This window comes from Erpetoichthys calabaricus, chromosome 2, assembly GCF_900747795.2.
Source record: "Erpetoichthys calabaricus chromosome 2, fErpCal1.3, whole genome shotgun sequence".
Lineage (NCBI taxonomy): Eukaryota > Metazoa > Chordata > Cladistia > Polypteriformes > Polypteridae > Erpetoichthys > Erpetoichthys calabaricus.
In genome coordinates this window covers 1125323-1144974 of record NC_041395.2, presented here as the reverse complement: position 1 = coordinate 1144974, position 19652 = coordinate 1125323, and the positions used below count along the sequence as shown (strand labels likewise).

Below are 19652 nucleotides of genomic sequence, written 5' to 3'. Positions count from 1 at the left end.
TTGTTAATCAAGCAGGTTTCCCCTTGGAGTTTTCGTGCTTGCTGCTGTAAACGTTTTGTGACGATGTTCATTTCAACAAAGCAATGCTGTGGCACTGAAAAACTTTATTGATGTGCAATCTGTTAAAACTGGGACATTTGATATAATTAATTAATTAATTTGGGTGGAGTGGTGGCTCTGAGGCTAAGGATCTGCGCTGGTATCCAGAAGGTTGCTGGTTTGAATCCCCGTCACTGCCAAAAGAGATCCTACTCTGCTGGGCCCTTGAGCAAGACCCTTAACCTGTAATTGCTTCAGGGGCGCTGGCTGTACAATGGCTGACCCTGCACTCTGACCCCAAGGGGTATGCGAAAAACTAACAAATTCCTAATACAAGAAATTGTATAAGGTGAAATAAAGAACAAAAAAAAAATTCAGTTATTTATTGGAACACACAGCCTGAAATATGGACTGTCCCCATCACAGGGACATCTGGTCACCTAGTAAATTATTGTTGGTGAAATAGTCACTCCACAGGGATCTTCATTCCCATCTAGATGACATTTTGTTTTCTTTACTTATGTTTTATAGTTTTGCAGTTAGGAAGATCTTTTAAGCTACTGTGGTTTTCAATCCATTTGACAAGAGTGGACTGTTCTTAGTTAGAGGATGTCTTTCTTGACCCGGGGTTCTCTATGGAGTCTTCAGTGGCTTGTGATTAACATTCAATCAAATAGCGGGGCTCCCCTGTGAGTTTTCAGCGACTTGATCAGTTAACAATAGAAGAGCGGTTGCTTCTGGGTTTCCGGCAGTGGACCTCTGTGGACCGGTGACAGTTTACAGACAGCTTTCATTGACCGGCAGTAGGCACTAACAGCGCTGACATACTTACTACGCCTACCTGTTCACAGAAATGTCTACAAACCTGAGCTGGTCCATGGGGAACACTGGCTTAAGACACTGGGAGGAGTGAAATGCTGGTGCGCTGGTTCTCTTCTCTTCCATTTCCAGTCAAGCCACTGGGAAGATTTCATAAACCAGAAAACACCTGATGGAAAGGTTTACTGTGCGCCCAGCTGGACAGGCAGATGCTCGATTGACTGAATGCAAACAGCCAGTGATGTCAAGTAACCTGCTGGTTTTTCAGTAGTTTGTATTGGGGATCTCATCACCGTCAATAGCGGCTATCAGAGGTGAAAAAGAAAAAAATATGCAAAATATACAAGTTGTTGTCAATGTGAAATTGAAACAGTAACTAATTTGTGCTTGAAATCGCACAGAATGTTTCTCCATTTTAAAATAGACGAGTTTGCCATTTTGTCAATGCTTTTCAATGGGATATTTTAAAATTTTAAAACGATGTACAGAACCATCAATTCAAGATAACCCAACTAAAATTGAACTGTCTTGACAAATTTCCTTGAAGAATAAGTGTGTCACATTTCAACAAAATTAGTCCACTGGGGACTGACAGACCTATCACAATAGGTGCATCACACATTATAGACAAACATCAATAAAAGTGTCGTGGTCCTCTGAGAGACCAGTGATGTTAGTCTGGCCCTCTGACGTGCCCTGCAGTCGTAGACTGAACAAGTATCATACTAGGCTTCTATAAACAGTCAAAGAGATCAAACTCCACTGTGCACCTATAGATGTTAGTGAGCAAAGATGGAGAAATCTGAGTTTCTCTTGGACACCAAGGTGCTGTGTTCCACCGTTTCTGTTCATCAGTGATGGCCACTGCAAGGTATTTTAAGCTACTGACCCTCTGAATATCATTTTCTCCAATGCAGATGTCAGTGTGGTCTTCTTTCTGACATCTCTGCCCAGCTTGTTGGTTTTGCTGACGTTAAGGATGAGATTGTTGTCCTGACAGGTAGACCTCTTCTCTGTAAGCCATGTCATCATAGCTCGTCTATGATGGTGGTGTCTTAAGCTAATGTGATGGTGGTGTTGGAGTTGATTCTGGCTACACAGTCACAGAAGTCAGGTCAGCACACTACCCAGAGTGCTGATAATCAGCATGGAGGATGTGAAGCTGCTAATCCAGATATGCTGAGGTTTGCTAGTTAGGAGATCTAAAATTCAGTAAAATTGACCTGCAGTCTACAAACAGTACTCTGATGTAACTGGTTTATTATTTTGATGTACTTTGAAAATGTTATTTACACTCAGTGCTCGTTTTGTCAAACACAAGTCATCATTCGATTATTTGATTCAAAATGTCATTACCCATCAATTTAACATCATTTATTTTAATTTAACAGCTGCAATGAGGACGTCCTGTTGACCTGCTCTAAAGTCCTTTACACAGGAGGCCAACGTCAGGCAAAGCTCCTGCTAAAAAAGTTGGGTCAGAAATAGAAATTGAATGGACTTGTCTGAAGAACAGCTCCTGTAAATATCTGGGGAAATTAATGTCTCTTTGTAGACGAGATCTGAGTCTGACGCTGACTCCTAAAGCCATAACTTTGAGAGGACTACTGCTGTTGTGCAAATCATGGACGCATCTTCAAACATTGAGGTACGGTGTGCTGTGTGCAATTTACAGAAAGAGTTCTTGACAGTTTGAATGTATGATGAGAGAAATCTGTTTAGAGTAAGAATGTGCAAATCTAAAAGCACTGTTCATATATCAGAAGACTTTTCATGTTTTTATCAAAGTCAGTTTGTTCAGGTCAATCGCAGACCACTAGAAAGCAGATAAAGTCAGGGTTTATACAGTTACATGTTAACTGTGCGTATTCTTAATTGTCACAATTATTGAACAAGTGACCTTCAGTTCTTTATTACCTTTAGTAGAAACACCTCTAATTGTTGTCAACTGTCACAAGAACAATCAGTTAAACTGCTTTTTCAAATTGAAGTCAATCTCTTTTAAATCCTAGAATAACTGATGTCACAGCAAGACTTATCTCAAAGTTAATAAGGACAAAAAGAAAAAACACATCTGTCAGTGTAAAAGAGATGGTCATCCTCAAGGGTTGGTGGCAGTCCACAATCAAAGTACCTCATCTTATTAGTAATCTGTCCATAATCCTGAGACACTGGAGCATCAGTCAACTGGACCTCAGCAGCTGTGACCTGGAGGGACACTTTGTGACAAACCTTCTGACTCTCCAAGGCCACATCAGTCTCAAGTAAGTGCCACTGCGTCTGGGTGTCATTTTTACAAAAACTAATTAGCTTGACAGGAAGGAACTGATGTCTTGTGTGACTCTCCAACTTAACTGATTTATTTTTACACACTAAAGTACAAATATCAAAACATACAAGAGAGCGCAATGGAGCTGTGAAGAATGAGTGAGGCCTGCTGCGTATTCTGGTGTTAAGGCGCCTGGACTGCAGAAATTGTAATGTTTTAGAATGTACACATCTGTGATGGCATTAGCTTGAAAATCCATTAGCTGGAGCAGTGAAAGGTTTAAATGGCGTCTTTCACATCAAACTTGCGTTCAAAACCAGGTTAGAGGTCAGCAACTGTCTTTACTTAAATTGTGGTGTTTAAGTGAATGCTGTTTAGACTTTTATTGATTTTAAAATGTTATTATTTTGTAGTGTGTTCACAGGATGTGTGCTTTACAGGCTCATATCACACAAAGAAAATTCAAAGTAAATTTCTTTTGTGGAAAATAAAAACTGTAATAATATTTCATTTTATTTAAGTCAAGGGCACTTTACAAGATAAAACCAAATGATGATATCAGCACTGAAGATAAATATTCTATAAAAATGTACACAACCATATCTTTCTTGGAAATATTTTATACATCAGAATCTTCCTACCTAATACTTACCTTTTCTCATATTATAGAGTATGTTGGACAGCATTGGTAGCAACTTGTCATAAATATGGGGGTTAGACAAAGAATTAGAGGTTACAGCATAAAGAATAAAACAATAGCAACTGTAACAACAACAATAATCCTCAGTTTGGTGTAACATCGGAGGCAAAGATGCAGTAAAATAACATTAAACAATTAACATGACAATAGGCTTGGTGCTGTCGGCTTTTACTGCATCGCTAAAGGCCAATTTAATTCAAAGTATACTATGACATTGTGAATTGACTGGATGGTGAGTTTGCCTTCTTTGCATACTTTTTTGAGATATGGTTGACATTTTTTAGGGCAAATCATATTTTGATTTTACATAATTTTGTAATTATATTGGGCTAGACAGTTTATTTCAGGGACCTACAACAATTTACAAGTTTATGGGGTCTGCAGCACAGTATGGCAGGAATAGCATAGTATAAGAGCAGCCAAGCTATCAGTGGCTAGCAGTACTGAGGAGAACTTAGTATTAAATGTTATTCCTTTCCTGTCTTTGTCTAGAAAGTCAATTTGCAATATGGAATTGTGTATTGGCAATGCACAGATTTATGTATAAAAGTGGCAGATCTTACTCAAAATTAGGTGTAAATGCTCTAATAACCCTTCAGAACTTCCAAGAGAGTAACTGTATTTGGTGAAGCAAGAAAGTAAACAGATGAGGCCAAAACACAAGTGGAAGCAGAAGTGAGGAAAGTGTGTCAGCGCTAGCTGGAGGCTAGAGGCCAATCCCATCACACCAGTGATACCATCAATTCTGCTTGTGAACATCCAATCAATGGATAATAAACATGGCTACTTCAGGCTTCAGCATGCTAACCAGTGTGCAATGATACTGAAACATGGCTTCACAACATTGTAATTCTGGTGATAAAGCTGGATGGGCTATCCATCTTCAGAGTGAATAGAGACTCATATTTGACTGCTAAAATCCATGGATCATGTCCATCCATCCATCCATCCATTTTCTACATTTATCCAGGTCCCAGTAGCAATGGCAACAGTCTAAATGATGATGTCCAAACGTTTCTTGTCCTTGCTGCATCCTCCAATACCTCAGGGGTATACCAAGGTGTTCTTAGGTCAGCTGAGAGATATAATCTGTCCAGAATGTTCTGGGCCTGCCTCAAGGTCTCCTCCCCATTGGACATGCTTGAAACACCTCCCCATGGAGGCATCCAGGATGCATCCTAATCAGATGCCAAAACCACCTCAACTGGCTCCTTTCGATGCAGTGGAACAACGGCTCTACTTTTAGCCTCTCCAAATGTCTGCACTTCTCATACTATTTCTAAGGATGAGCCCAGACAACCTACAATGGGAACTCATTTCGGCCATTTGTATCTCCGATTGAGCTCTTTCAGTCACTGTTCACAACCTTTTTGCTCAGCTCCTACTTCACCACGACTGAGCAGTACAACATCTGTATAACTGCAGACACTGCTCCAATCTGCCTGTTGATCTCCTATTCCCTTCTTTCCTCACTCAAGAACAAGATACTGAGGTACTTAAACTTTTTTGCTCAAGGCAGCACATCATCCTCAACTTGAAGCAGTTACTCCACCCTTTTCCAGCAACAAACCATGGTCTCAGACTTGGAGGTGCTAATCCTGATTGTGGCTGCTAGATAGTCGGCTGAAAACCAAACCAGTGCACATCTAAGGTCACAGCCCAATGAAGCCAGCAGAACCACCTCATCTACAGAAAGCAGAGATGCAGTCTTAAGGCCACCAAACTGGACACCCTACATTCTGTGGCTGCACCTAGAAATTCTGTCCATGAAAATTATGAACAGAATTGTTGAAATAGGAGTCCAACACTCACCGGAGACAAGTCTGACTTACTTCAAGTAAAGTAAACCAATGTCTCATGTCACAAACTCGACCAAGAGCCATAGCAAGGTTTGGGGCAGCCATCCATATATTATTCCTGGCTGCAAAATTGAATAAAGTGATAGCACTGATGTGCACAAATCAAAGTCCAGAACAGAACTGATGGAATAGGGGAAAGGTGGCAGCTTTCCAGGGTCCTTCTCTCCAGTCAGATCCTTCTTTCCAGGACCCTGGCATAAGCCTTCCCAGGTCTAAAACTGGAACACACCCTCTGGTCCTCTTTCTTAAACATGGGGACTGCCACCCCAATTTGCCAATCCAGAGCCACTGTCCCCACCCTCCATGCAGTATTGAAGAGGCATGTCATCTAAGATAGCTTAACCACATCCAGAGCCTGTAAGAACTCTGAGCAAATACCATCGGCCTGTGGAGCCTTGCTGGGCCTTCAATTGCTATCCAAGTCACAGTATACTGGACCATTATGACTCCTCTTTTATGGGACTAGGCCGGGAACAACCCAAAGTTTCAACATGGGTTCATGCTCAACTGGGTCCACAACCAGTAGGAAGAACCATAAGGGTCCAGTACATTGTGTGTAGGATAGCGTTGGGGGCAGGTGCCTTGAAGACCTATCCTGAACCTAAATTATAAAAATGGCCACTAAGGGGTGTCAGTGAGCTCCAAACACCAGAAATAAATTGACCACATACAGTCCTGGGTTCAAACCAAATGCTTTCATTAAAAATCTAGCATACCTTTAAAAGGGTCCTCTTGAGTGAGCACAGCACAACAATACAATCCATCCTTTTCTCTTCTCTCTACTCCTATCCAGGTGAGTGTTGTCCTTCTCCTTTCCCAACTCTGACTTGTCTGGGTGTCTTTTTAAGTTGGACCCTAGTGTATTTCTGATGTGACGTCATTACAACCAAGAAGCAGTTCTGGGTCAAGCAGAACCTTCTTATATAGCAGAGGTTTTCTTTAGGAGCTCCTAGCAGCTCCCGCTGGTAGAACCCAAGCAGAACTGCCCATCAGGACTATGGCTGCCATGTTGCACTGTGGGTGTAAAAATTAAACGAATCATTGATACAGTCTGTTTGGAAATAAAGGCAAGTTTTCCATTAGATGTGTTCTTTTTTACTTCATAGAAAAAGGTAACCCTGATTGTGTGTGTAAGCGTCTTACATTTTATCCCCCACAAAATAATACTGATCCATTAGTAATATGTTGTTTTAGAAATTGGTTTCTTAAGTTTTCCAGTTCCATGTTATACTTCTTATTGAGAGGTTTCTATAAAATAAGACATTTTCCACTTTAACAAACCCAGTGTTCAGAGAAAGGGTAACATAACTTATTTTTAACGTACTTTTAACGGCAGATTCCACTGATAACTAAGGCACATTGATTATCTTGTGTAATTCATCCTAATGTTTGCTGCAAAGTAGTCACTGGTGAGTCAGGCTAACTTATTCTAGTCTTTGCTTCTTCTACTGATCTACTTAGTAATTTTATAAAGAAACATCACCGACTCTCACTGAGAATGAAGTCTGTGTGTTTGCTGTTTGGTTGCTCACATATTAATGTGTATTTATGGTGTTTATTAAGGTCAATTATAACTTTAATATATACAGTAAGTATAACTTTATACTAATTATCTAACAATTATATTACAATACATTAGAAAACTAATAAAACTTTAAGAGACAGAAGACATGTAATAAAAGAGCAGACATTTGCTGTGACACCTCATCATGTTCATTGCTGTCTTGTGTGTGGTGTCCATTTTAGGACTTGGTCGTTTTTCACTTCCTCAGTCATCAAGCATTGGGATTACTTCGTGTCAGTGGTCACTCGTCACTCGTCACTCAGCAATAGCCGTTCATCATTCTTCACTACTCACTTGTACTTCATCTCGTATCACTCCTCACTACACAGTTCTTGGTCATCATGGCGCACTCTTCAGTACTCATCTGTCGCTTATCATGCGTTGCTCATCACTTTTTCATTTTCAGTCTTTTTTAACAAAGCCAATTAGTTGTGTGAGTGATGGCAGGGGTGTGCAGAATGCAGATTAGTAAGATGTAAGCACAGTCCATTAGTTTGAATGTCATCTCTCTGGACATTGCTCTCACTAGCATATTATTGATATACAGCATCGCTTTTATTTAGTTTAATTTTAGTGTTTTTTCCATTTTGATATATTTGACCGAGCACAGAAGCTGCAGCGGTGCTCATTACAGGGCTGTTTTTCATATTTATTTAAAATAATTCTAAAAAAATATAGGCAAATTAATGAATTAAATGATTTGCACTTTACCATATTCATTTCAATATTCTTCTAAAGATGCAGTTATCTTTCCATGCTAAATGAAAAATCTGCTGTCCAATTCCTTTAATCCACATAATCCAATGTGTGAATGGAAGGATCAGCATTCACTATAATACAGAAAATAAAAGATAAGCAGGTTAGGGTTAATTGGTATATGCTCCATTATTATTTAGAGCTGGGCTAAAACAAAGCAATTTGTGGAAAAAAATATGACAGCAAAGGATATTTATTGTCTAATGTTGCTATTGTAAAATCTCAAAAAAGGCACTAAAAGCAATGCATTATCTTTTTACAAATAACTATCATTTCCAGACATCCAAAGTCATTTAATGCCATTTAATGTCGAGTGATGATGGCAGCAAAGAGAAAGCATTTGATTGATATTTCAATAAACCAATGGACTGCGTTTATTAATCTTCATTCCACACGCCTTCTGCCATCACTCACACCTCTGATTGGCTGTTCATAAAGAGTGGAAATGAAAAGTGACGAATGACGCATGTGAGTGACAGGTACCCATTTCCTTTATGTAGTCCGTGGATTCTCTGCTATTTTTTTTCGTTTATTACGATTATAGTTATTTATTGATTCCCTTCTTTAGCTGACTGCCTGCTCATATAAGGCGCTCTGCTGTTTTTTTGTGAAGCAGCCTTTACACAGCTTTTCCGCTGTTTTATAAACGAACGCCATATAAGGTCTTCCTTTTTCCTTGCTTCGCCTAGGAAGCAGCCTTTTTATTTAATCCACGGGTTCTCCGCTGTTTTTTTGTTCGTTTATTACGATTGTTATAGTTCTCTTTGTATACCACATTGTCAGTTCAGCACTCTGGTTGTAATATGACCAAGCCGTGCAAGCTTACTGTTGAGAATGCAACTTATAGTTGTACAGGAGAAAAGCAATTTTGTCCTCAAATCAATGGCAACCATTTGTAGGTCTATGAACTTAATTTAAACTTTAGGTTTACACGGTGCTTTGTTTCTGAAGTACCTGCACTCATGAATATGTCTGTATGTGTCAGTCGCTTCATATGTTCACGTGAGCCGCTCTCTTGTGTGATGTTGCGATGTCCACGGCTTTATTTAATGTTAGCTAAGACCCGGCACTTAAAAGTTTCTCGCTACAGCAATTTTAACTCCGTTACAAAGTGATCCAAAGTCTCGTTTATACCTCGTGTCTTCTCATTAAACTAGTATGTCGCGAATATGGTATTGCAAACGGCAGCGGGAGCATTTATATAAACTTAATTTAAACTTACGGTTTACACCGTGCTTTGTTTCCGCAGTAGCTGCACTTATGAATATGCTTGTATGCGTCACTCGCTCGCTTCTTATTGTTTCGCTGCCTTCTCAATTGTGTAATGAATGTTTTCTTCAGCGCTTTTTGGGGCTCTTCCTTGTTTTGTACGTACTGCGTTCACAGTCAGTTCACGTGATTACATGGGTGGCGTGATGACGCGATATGCAACTCCGCCTCCCACGGCCATGGAGGTGCATTCTATTCCAGTATATGAACAAAAAAGAGGTTCCAGTTATGACCATTACGCGTAGAATTTCGAAATGAAACCTGCCTAACTTTTGTAAGTAAGCTGTAAGGAATGAGCCTGCCAAATTTCAGCCTTCCACCTACACGGGAAGTTGGAGTAGTGATGAGTGAGTCAGTCAGTCAGTGAGTCAGTGAGTCAGTGAGGGCTTTGCCTTTTATTAGTATAGATAATAATTATTTTGCTTTATATTTTTCTATATACTTTCTTTAAAATCATTTTTAAATGCGGAAAGCAAATTTTTTCTTACAAAAACTAATGACGGATTTAGATAATAGAATAATATTTTAGAATAATTATATTTTTGAACAAGCATTGTTGTGTTAATTATTTTACTTTGTTCTATCTTTATAAATTTAGTGAAACCTTGAAAATATACGCATAAAAGTACTTTAAAAAATTAAAATATTTAAAAATTTAAAACTATTTAAAATAAAAAATATGAAATTTTTTTCTTAAAATACTATTATTTTAAATATATTTTTAAAAATTTTCTTTCCCTTCCCCATTGAATTTTGGCAAACAGGAGGGGGCGCGAAATCTTCCGTTGTCCCTGGGCACTGAAAACTTTAGCTACACCTCTGCGAAGTACTCCCCCCCACCGACCCACAACGTCCCGAGTTGAGGTCAGCAGCGCCCCATCCCCACCATACACAGTGTTGACACTGCACCGCTTTCCCCCCTGAGACGCCGGAAGGTAGACCAGAATCTCCTCAAAGCCGTTCGAAAGTCGTTCTCCATGGCCTCCCCAAACTCCTCCCACACCCGAGTTTTTGCCTCAGCAACCACCGAAGCCGCATTCTGCTTGGCCTACCAGTACCTATTAGCTGCTCCGGAGTCCCACAGGACAAAAGGGACCGGTAAGACTCCTTCTTTGGCTTGACCGGCATCCCTCACCCCCGGTGTCCACCAATGGGTTCGGGGATTGTCGCCATGACAGGCACCGACCACCTTTCGGCCACAGCTCTGGTCAGCCGCCTCAACAATAGAGGCACGGAACATGGCCCATTCGGATTCAATGTCCCCCACCTCCCTTGGGATGTGGTCAAAGTTCTGCCGGAGGTGGGAGTTGAAGCTACTTCTCCACTTCAAATCCATCTGGAAGAACACCAAACACAGCTGTTAATGGATTAGGGGGGATTGTGACACCAAGGCTGTCAGAAAGGCACTTAAAAATTTTGGTCCAGGCCCAAAACATGTGACCCAGTGAGGCTGGGACTTGATTGTAGCGTTTGCATGTTGGATCTTGCCCTGGAAACATTTTGGACAGTTTTAGGTGAGACAGATGTGCTCAATATATAATTTTGAGCTTAATAATTGCATGCTTTGCGCATATGGAGCTCGAGTGCAGTCTCTGCATTGCTACTTTCCACTTCCTTTCTGATATATTGATTAAGAGATCTTTTTCCCATTGTCCTCTTGGAACTTTGAAAGGGAGGGACTGTAAAATGCTTCTATATATTGCAGAGATGGTGTCTAAGTCCTTGAAATTGAGCAATATTTTTTCCAGCGTGGATGAGGGTGCAAGATGAGGAAAATTGTAGAGGTTCTGTTTAACAAAGTTTCTAATTTGAAGATAGTGAAAGAAATGTGTTGCTGGAAGGTTAAATTTGGAATGTAATTTTTTGTAGGATGCAAAAATGTTGTCTATATAAAGATCTCTGAGCAATTTAATCCCAAATCTTTTCTAGATATTTAAAACTGCATATGTTTGCAAGGGTTGAAAGAGGTGGTTCTCTTGCAGAGGTGCCACAGATAAAAGATTCTCCATCTTAAAATGCTTTCTACATTGGTTCCATATTCTGAGTGAGTGAAGCACAATTGGGTTATTCGTATATTTGCGACAACTTGCATTTGTTGGGGCACAAAGCAGGGAATATAAAGAAGTACTGCAGGATTTTACTTCTATTGCGAACCAGGCCTGTGTATGTTCATCTATTTGTTTCCAGGTTTTTATAACTTGTATGTTTACTGCCCAGTAATAAAACTGAAAGTTAGGTAGAGCCATGCCACCTTTTGCCTTAGGTCTTTGTAGGGTCGGTCTTTTGATACATGGATATTTTTAGTTCCAAATAAATGAAGTTATTGTTGAATCTGATTGCTTAAAAAAATGATTCGGGAATAGGATATTAATTAATCCTGTGAAAGTACCATAGGCGGGCTTGTAACATGGGCCGCAGTGCATGGGGCAAAGCATGATTACAAAATGTGGGAATAAAAGACGAAAGTAAACCGGACAAAATAAATTGTAAAACAACAGTTTTAAAATTATAGCCACAAGACTGGTTGTCTGGAATAAAGTAAAATGGCACCCGAGTGGACAACACAGATTAATCAGCTGCTGTATGAAGTATGTACAGTATGTGGTATGTGTGTGTGTGTGTATATATATGTACAGGACAGGACAGGAACAGACTTCAACGGACAGTCAGGATTGCAGAAAAAATCATTGGTGTTGATCAGCCCTCCATTCAAGACTTATACATATCTCGAGTCAGGAAACGGGAAGAAAACATCATTGCAGACCCATCACACCCTGGTTACAACCTTTTTCAACTTCTTCCCTCTGGTAGGCGCTGCAGAGCACTGTATGCCAAAACTACCAGACATGTGAACAGTTTCTTTCCTCAGGCCATCACTCTCATGAACACTTAAGTCAATCTCACAGCATCAGGGACAATACTAGGTAAAACCGGAGTCCAATTCCTTGTATGTGTACATATACTTGGCCAATAAAGCTGATTCTGATTCTGATTCTGATTCTGAAATGTGCCGATAAAGACAAGCAGCAAGCAGCCTGCAATTCCATCCCCCCACCGTCGCAGAATGTTCACAAAGTTCTCCCAGCTCAGGCCTTGTTTGATTATCTGGGAGTGAAGTGCTGGAGTTTTAGAGTGGAAATAATAGATCGTTATTTGAAACATATGCATTTCATGTGTGTTCCGTTTCTACAGTAATCTGTGTAAACACATTGTCAAAACAGAAATGTTTTTCATATTTTAGTAGTAAATGACAAAATGTTGGCATAAACTATAGAATGTGTGAGGCCATTCCTCTCCCTCTCAAAATGTACTGGAGCATGTTACTGTTTTGCATCTCCTGGTAAAGCAACATGGCAAGGGTGCTCAGCACGCAAAGTCTCAGCTGTACAACCGAGGCACTCAGCTCTGAAAGTTCTAAGTCGGGCATAGGGTTATGTTTCTGGTTGCCAAATCACATTACAAGCTTTTAGCTCACTGGCAGGGACCCTATGAGGTCTGGGAATGCAATGGCCTGGTGGACTGTTTAGTTCATCATGCACTTGACCAGAATTCAAGAGAGCGCAAATACTACATCAACCTCCTTAAACTATGGATTAACCATGATCCCAGCAGCAAGACGGCCTCTTTCATCCTCTCACTGTTAGTAAAAGCCAAACATTTAAATTATGGGGACACTCTTACCTCCCAGCAGAAAAAGGAGCTGGGGGCTGTTACCAGAGTCAAAGATGACAAGCTTGGCATACTGCACTGATTGCCTATGACATAGTGACCAAACCAATGTGGTAGTTAATGAATGAGCTTATTGTTTTCCTAATAATGCGCAGCTCTTCATAGCTTTACAAAGTACTATTTTAATGGATAAAGATGCAATTTATTTTAATAACAGTGTTCCCCAACATGGCATTTACGTCTCTGGCAGGTTTTGGACTTCATTCATCCATCCATCCATCCATCCTCTTACGCTTATCCGAGGTCGGGTCGCGGGGGCAGCAGCTTGAGCAGAAATGCCCAGACTTCCCTCTCCCCGGCCACTTCTTCTAGCTCTTCCGGGAGAATCCCGAGGCGTTCCCAGGCCAGCCGGGAGACATAGTCCCTCCAGCGTGTCCTGGGTCTTCCCTGGGGCCTCCTCCCGGTTGGATGTGCCCGGAACACCTCACCAGGGAGGCGTCCAGGAGGCATCCTGATCAGATGCCCGAGCCACTTCATCTGACTCCTCTCGATGCGGAGGAGCAGAGGCTCTACTCTGAGCTTCTCACCCTATCTTTAAGGGAAAGCCCAGACACCCTGCGGAGGAAACTCATTTCAGCCGCTTGTATTCGCGATCTCGTTCTTTCGGTCACTACCCATAGCTCATGACCATAGGTGAGGGTAGGAACATAGATCGACTGGTAAATTGAGAGCTTTGCCTTACGGCTCAGCTCCTTTTTCACCACGACAGATGCAGAGCCCGCATCACTAAGGACGTCGCACCGATCCGCCGGTCGATCTCACGCTCCATTCTTCCCTCACTCGTGAACAAGATTCCGAGATACTTGAACTCCTCCACTTGGGGCAGGATCTCGCTCCCAACCCTGAGAGGGCACTCCACCCTTTTCCGGCTGAGGACCATGGTCTCCGATATGGAGGTGCTGATTCCCATCCCAGCCGCTTCACACTCAGCTGTGAACCGATCCAGAGAGAGCTGAAGATCACGGCCTGATGAAGGAAACAGGACAACATCATCTGCAAAAAGCGTTGACCCAATCCTGAGTCCACCAAACCGGACCCTCTCAACACCCTGGCTGTGCCTAGAAATTTTGTCCATAAAAGTTATGAACAGAATCGGTGACAAAGGGCAGCCCTGGCGGAGTCCAACTCTCACTGGAAACGGGTTCAACTTACTGCCAGCAATGCGGACCAAGCTCTGACACCGGTTGTACAGGGACCGAACAGCCCTTATCAGGGGGTCCGGTACCCCATACTCCTGGAGCACCCCCCACAGGATTCCCAGAGGGACAAGGTCGAATGCCTTTACAAGACAAAAGACGCTGACGGAGAGGTGTGAACGGATTTAAGGTGGGCTGGATCTACACGTTTTTTTGTAGGCTCTGGTAATTCTAGTGTTAAAGGGAATTACATTTTGTTTGTCCTTCTCCACTTTAAGCCCGCTGGGAGTTCACCATACACAACTCTTAATGTATTTGGAGTGACTGGTAGGCACTGAAAGATTTTTGTCCCCAACAATGTTAAATTGGTGTACACCCAGAACATGTGGCCCAGTGAAGCTGGAGTTAGACTGCAACATTCACAGGTTGAATCTTGCCCTGGGAAAATTTTGGATAGCTTTAATCAATATAAATGCACTTGATAAAAGATTTTAAGTTGAGTGATTGAATGCTTTGCACATATGAAGTTCAAGTGTTTTCTGTGCATGGCTGTTTTCTACTCCTTTTCTGAAATGTTAAGTGACAGATCTTTGCCCAATTGTGCCCTGCGATCTTTGAAAGGAAGAGACTTAAAAATGCTTTTATAAATTGTTTGGATGCTATCTGAGTCTTCAAGACTGATCAATATTTGCTCTGGAATAAGAGTAGGTGGAAGGTGAGGAAAATTGGGAAGGTTCAGTTTAGCAAAGTTTCTAGCTTGAAAGTAGTGGAAAACTGAGTTGATGTTGTGACGTGTGAATCGCTGTCTTGCACCCCAAAACACGAGGCTGAGTATCAGTACTTTAGCAAAACCAGCTTTATTCAGCTTGAAACAGGAACAGCATGGTTATTTAATATAGCGGGATCTGTCACTCTCCTATACACAGTCACACCAGTCATGCAGGGTCGTGGCAAGTTTACCAGCCAAGTAATTCTGCTCCCTGCATTTACAATGTTTTTTGCATCACCCATTGATGGCAGGTGGTCATAGTGCGACCGCAATCTTTTCGGATTTGCTTTTGCTGTGAGTCACTACAGCGCTGGGAGCATGCGGTTGCCCCAGCAACTGATAGGTGTCTTCCACAGATGCGACAATCGCACTTTGGGATGCTCTTTGGCATGTCGTCCCATTTTTAGGAGTTCCAAAAGAGTTTAGAAACATACAATGTGAAGCTGAATTTGAAGCTTAATGTTTGTAGGACACAAAAACATTATCGATATACAATTCTCTAAATGTTTTAATCCCGGACATTTCCCAAACATTAAATACTGTGTATGTTTGAGAGGGTGGAAAAAGTGGTTCTCATGTAAAAGCGCAACAGATAAGAGCGTCTCTGTCTTAAAGTGCTTTCTATATTGTTTCCATATTCCGAGTGAATGAAGGCAATTGAATTATTAGTGTATTGACGATAGTTTGTATTAACTGGGGCACTGAGCAGGGACTATAAAGAAGTACTACAGGACTTTAATTCTGTTGCTACCAGGCTTGTGTTTATTCATTGACTTGAGTCGATGTCCAGGGGCCTCATGTATAAACGATTTGTATGCACAGAAATGTTGTGTATGAACGTTTCCATGCTCAAATCGCGATGTATAAAACCTAAACTTGGCGTAAAGCCACGCACATTTCCACGGTAACTCATACCTTGGCGTACGCAATTTCTCCGCTCGGTTTTGCAGACTGACGGCACCCAGCGTCAAAGCAGTGCTACTGTTCCTGCGTGGACACCCTTTCTTTCTTAGCTCCACATTCCTGACGCAGCTTTATAAATACACTGAAACTAACTGCATATTGTTTATTAGTGTAACGCATCTGATTGTAATTAACCTGTAGCAGTATAATGGGCCAGGGAATAGCCATAGTATTCCAAATACCAGAACTGCTTTAGCGTTGTTACGCTCACTGCATCTTCTTCTTCTTCTTTCAGCTGCTCCCGTTAAGGGTTGCCACAGCAGATCATCTTTTTCCACATTACTCTCACTGCACCACTCGGAGTATTTATATCACTGTATCTGAGTGAGGAATCACAGCAGCAGCTGATCGGAAAGAGAATTATCAGTATACAGCATGAAGCAGACGCTGCCTGAGCCACGGCAAAAAACACTTTAGAGACTTCCCAGTACGGACTTCGCGGTTTAGAAAAAGTTTCATCCCAAGAACTATAAACGCACTCAATCAGTCCATCAAGTGCTCCTTGTAGAACTGTTTGGACTTATAAGTACAATTACCTCACTGTAAACTTGCACTACAGTTATAATATTGCACAACCTGCGCTACTTTATAAAGCGCGTATTTACTATGATGACGGTATTCATTTTTAAGATGAAATGCAGCAAAATATGTTGATTATATTATACAGATAAAACTTTAACTTCATTTAAATAATCTGTATTGTTAATAATTAAACATGTGAGGACACGGTGCCGCAGCGCTAGCTAGTTCACGGATAGCTCCTGCCTTGCATTGTATTCTTGCTGGTGCTGACGCGACACTGGAAGGACAGACGGATAGAATAATTAAACACGTACTATGAAAATATTTCAATGTTCCTTAAAAGTTTTGAAGAATCGGCGTTTTAAGCTTACAGATGGCTTCACGTCAATATAGCTGATTGTGTGGCGATTGGGTTTTTGGAGAAAGAAAAGTAAGGACAGGAATTGGAGGTTAGTACGTTTGAAAGAGACAGGACTGCTGTGATAAATTATTTCATTGAAGGTCGCGCATGGCGCAGCAAGCCTCTTGCGTGAGATATGAACAATCACTGCGCCACCGTGTTCCCATGTTTAATAACATGCTTTCATTCCTATCATCATGAAAAAGATATCACGTATACATCTCAGTATTTTAATTATTCAGAGAGCTGTAATATCACAAATGTAATGGATTATGTGTCCTGTCGGAGAAAGAGAAAGCCCGTTTAAAAAGCAGGTAGTGATTCACACACACAGAGCACATAGAAGATCAAATACAGAACAAAGCATTTAATGTGCTACTTTAGTTACAATGGGATTTGAGAAACTAGTAAATGAAACGATTTTAAGATGAAGTTTATGATGTTCTACTTTAATGGCAAAATAAACTACGTGATTAAAGTGGAAATTTCGAGATTAAAGTTGACATTTTGTGCTTTTTTCCCACTGTGTGCCTATTTTTTTGTCTGTACCCTAATAAGCTTTCATATGACACTCAGACGGTGGGTTGACTTGCCTTTTCACGGTGACTTTGATATGTGATTTCTTTTTTATTTCGGGCACTGTGCGACTTTGTGAATTTGAGCCTTCGAGTTTCTCCGACACTCTGACACTCGATCAACTTCCTTTTGTTGATTACACCACTGTTTAAACCAACAAATAGTACGTTTTTCCTTTGCCTCCACTTGGTATTCACTGAAATTCTTATATTTTCTCCCGTGCTTTTCCCATTGTCTTTTCACAGAAGGCTATTTATATCAATTTGCATATTCAAAGAGGCGTAATTCTGGGAGGAGTTGGGGCGGGACAGAAGGTGCGTGCACGTGCATTACTTTTCACGCTGATCGGGATTTATGTAGTGGAAGAGCGTGAAAATTTGCGTGCGCACAGATTCCTGCATCTGGATTTTTCTGTGCGTACGCACAATCCCGCTTTTGTGCTTACGCCATGTTATAGTGTGAGTTCTACGCACGGCGTTATACATGAGGCCCCAGGTCTTTATGTCCTGCATATTTGCCACCCAGTCGAAAAATTGAAAATTAGGTAGTGCCATGCCACCTTCTGTTTTAGGTTGCTGTAGAGTCGCCCCCTTTGGATGTGCGGATGTTTAGAATTCCAAATTAATGAAGTTATGATAAAATCTAATTTCTTAAAAAGATTTGTTAATGTATATGGGGATGGTTTGAAGTAGAAAAAGAAGCTTGGATATATTAAACTGTTAAACCTCAACTGTACCGAGCAGTGGCGGGTGACTGTGGGAATGTGGGCGGGGCTCATTAACCCCTCCCCCTACACACTCCTTGGCTGTTGTCAGTGTGTCACCAGCGTTGACCAAGCACACATGCTGTACTGTTTCATCCATCCATCCATCCATTTTCCATCCCGCTGAATCCGAACACAGGGTCACGGGGGTCTGCTGGAGCCAATCCCAGCCAACACAGGGCACAAGGCAGGAACCAATCCCGGGCACAGTGCCAACCCACCGCAGGACACACACAAACACACCCACACACCAAGCACACATAGGGCCAATTTAGATTCGCCAATGCACCTAACCTGCATGTCTTTGGACTGTGGGAGGAAACCGAGCGCCCGGAGGAAACCCACGCAGACACGGGGAGAACATGCAAACTCCATGCAGGGAGGACCTGGGAAGTGAACCCAGGTCCCCAGGTCTCCCAACTGCGTGCTACCCACTGCGCCACTGTGCCGCCCTAGATAGTATATAAAAGAATAATATTTTATAAATACACAGACCGCACTAACCAATTAAATATTAAGTGACCTGTCTACAAATGCGCACAGTTATGTACAATTATGTACAATTATATGAGTGTCAGTTTCAGCCTGGGAGGTTTCATAGCTAACACCTTTGGCTGTATTTATTTCTTTAATTGCTCACTGTATACTGCTGACACTTGCCTGATGCCGTCCATATTTACCTCCACCCTAACTGTTGCTCCTACTGTTAGTGTTCCCGGTGTGCTCTATGACCAGATGCATGCTTCACTGTGCGTGTGAAACCATCTGTGATCATTCACTTTACATCCAGTGCTACCAGGAAAGGCTTTGTCCTTCTATAACATAACTTTAAAAATGTTAGGTATTGTTGCATATACAAATTATTTCTTGAAAAAGAAAATGTCTTTCGAAATGATACACAGATCTGGAAAATAATATGCTTGGGAGGGAGAGCTGTCTCCAGATTCTTCCATTGTAGCTCCCACACCATAGTTAACTTTTGTAAATATTCTGTGAAGGAAACTCAAGAAGCCAAGGCTGGTAACATAGAGGCGCTTATAAGGTGACCCTTTAGTGGAATTGTAATAAAGCATGTTGTCTGCAAACTCCGCCATTGGCAAAACATCTACCCAGGTTGATTGACTCCTCCAGATCCTCTTTCTGTCCTTTTTTCAGGATGATAATCTGACAGTAACTTAACAGTATATCCCATTTTTACAAAATAAATGCCAGAAGCAAGACATAAATTAAGGTCTCATTTCTGACATAAAAGAGGAGTTCTTTGGCAGAAAGAAGCTTCCTTACTACCTCTTAAAATGTTACTAATTCCTTATCACAAGCTCAAGGTTGCTCTCCCTTGGAAATCAAAAGCTGCAATTTAAAAATTTATAAAATCCTTAAATCTTGTTTTAACGTTTAGCCTTCTCAGAGTACAATGCACTTCTGTTCAGCATGGCTAAGGCTCCTCACCTGAAATATGTCACGTAAAAGACCTTAAAGTATCTCCCATACAGCCACATAATCCTGAAAGAGCATCAGG

At 41.3% G+C, this 19652-nt stretch overlaps 2 protein-coding genes across 2 annotated transcripts in view; both read left to right on the top strand.

Moving 5' to 3' along the window:
• The window catches only part of LOC114643014 (uncharacterized), a gene marked incomplete at its 3' end in the record, with an annotated part of 1911439 nt that overhangs the window by 776910 nt on the left and 1114877 nt on the right, over nt 1-19652 (top strand). The gene's annotated exons all lie outside the window — the stretch shown is intronic.
• LOC114643013 (uncharacterized) overlaps nt 2348-19652 on the top strand; it is a 44460-nt gene continuing 27155 nt past the window's right edge. The window contains exons 1-2 of the mRNA XM_051923225.1: nt 2348-2506; nt 2871-3122. Of these exons, the coding sequence (XP_051779185.1) occupies nt 2400-2506; nt 2871-3122 (359 nt within the window). The 5' untranslated portion in view covers nt 2348-2399. The remainder of the gene's footprint in view (nt 2507-2870; nt 3123-19652) is intronic.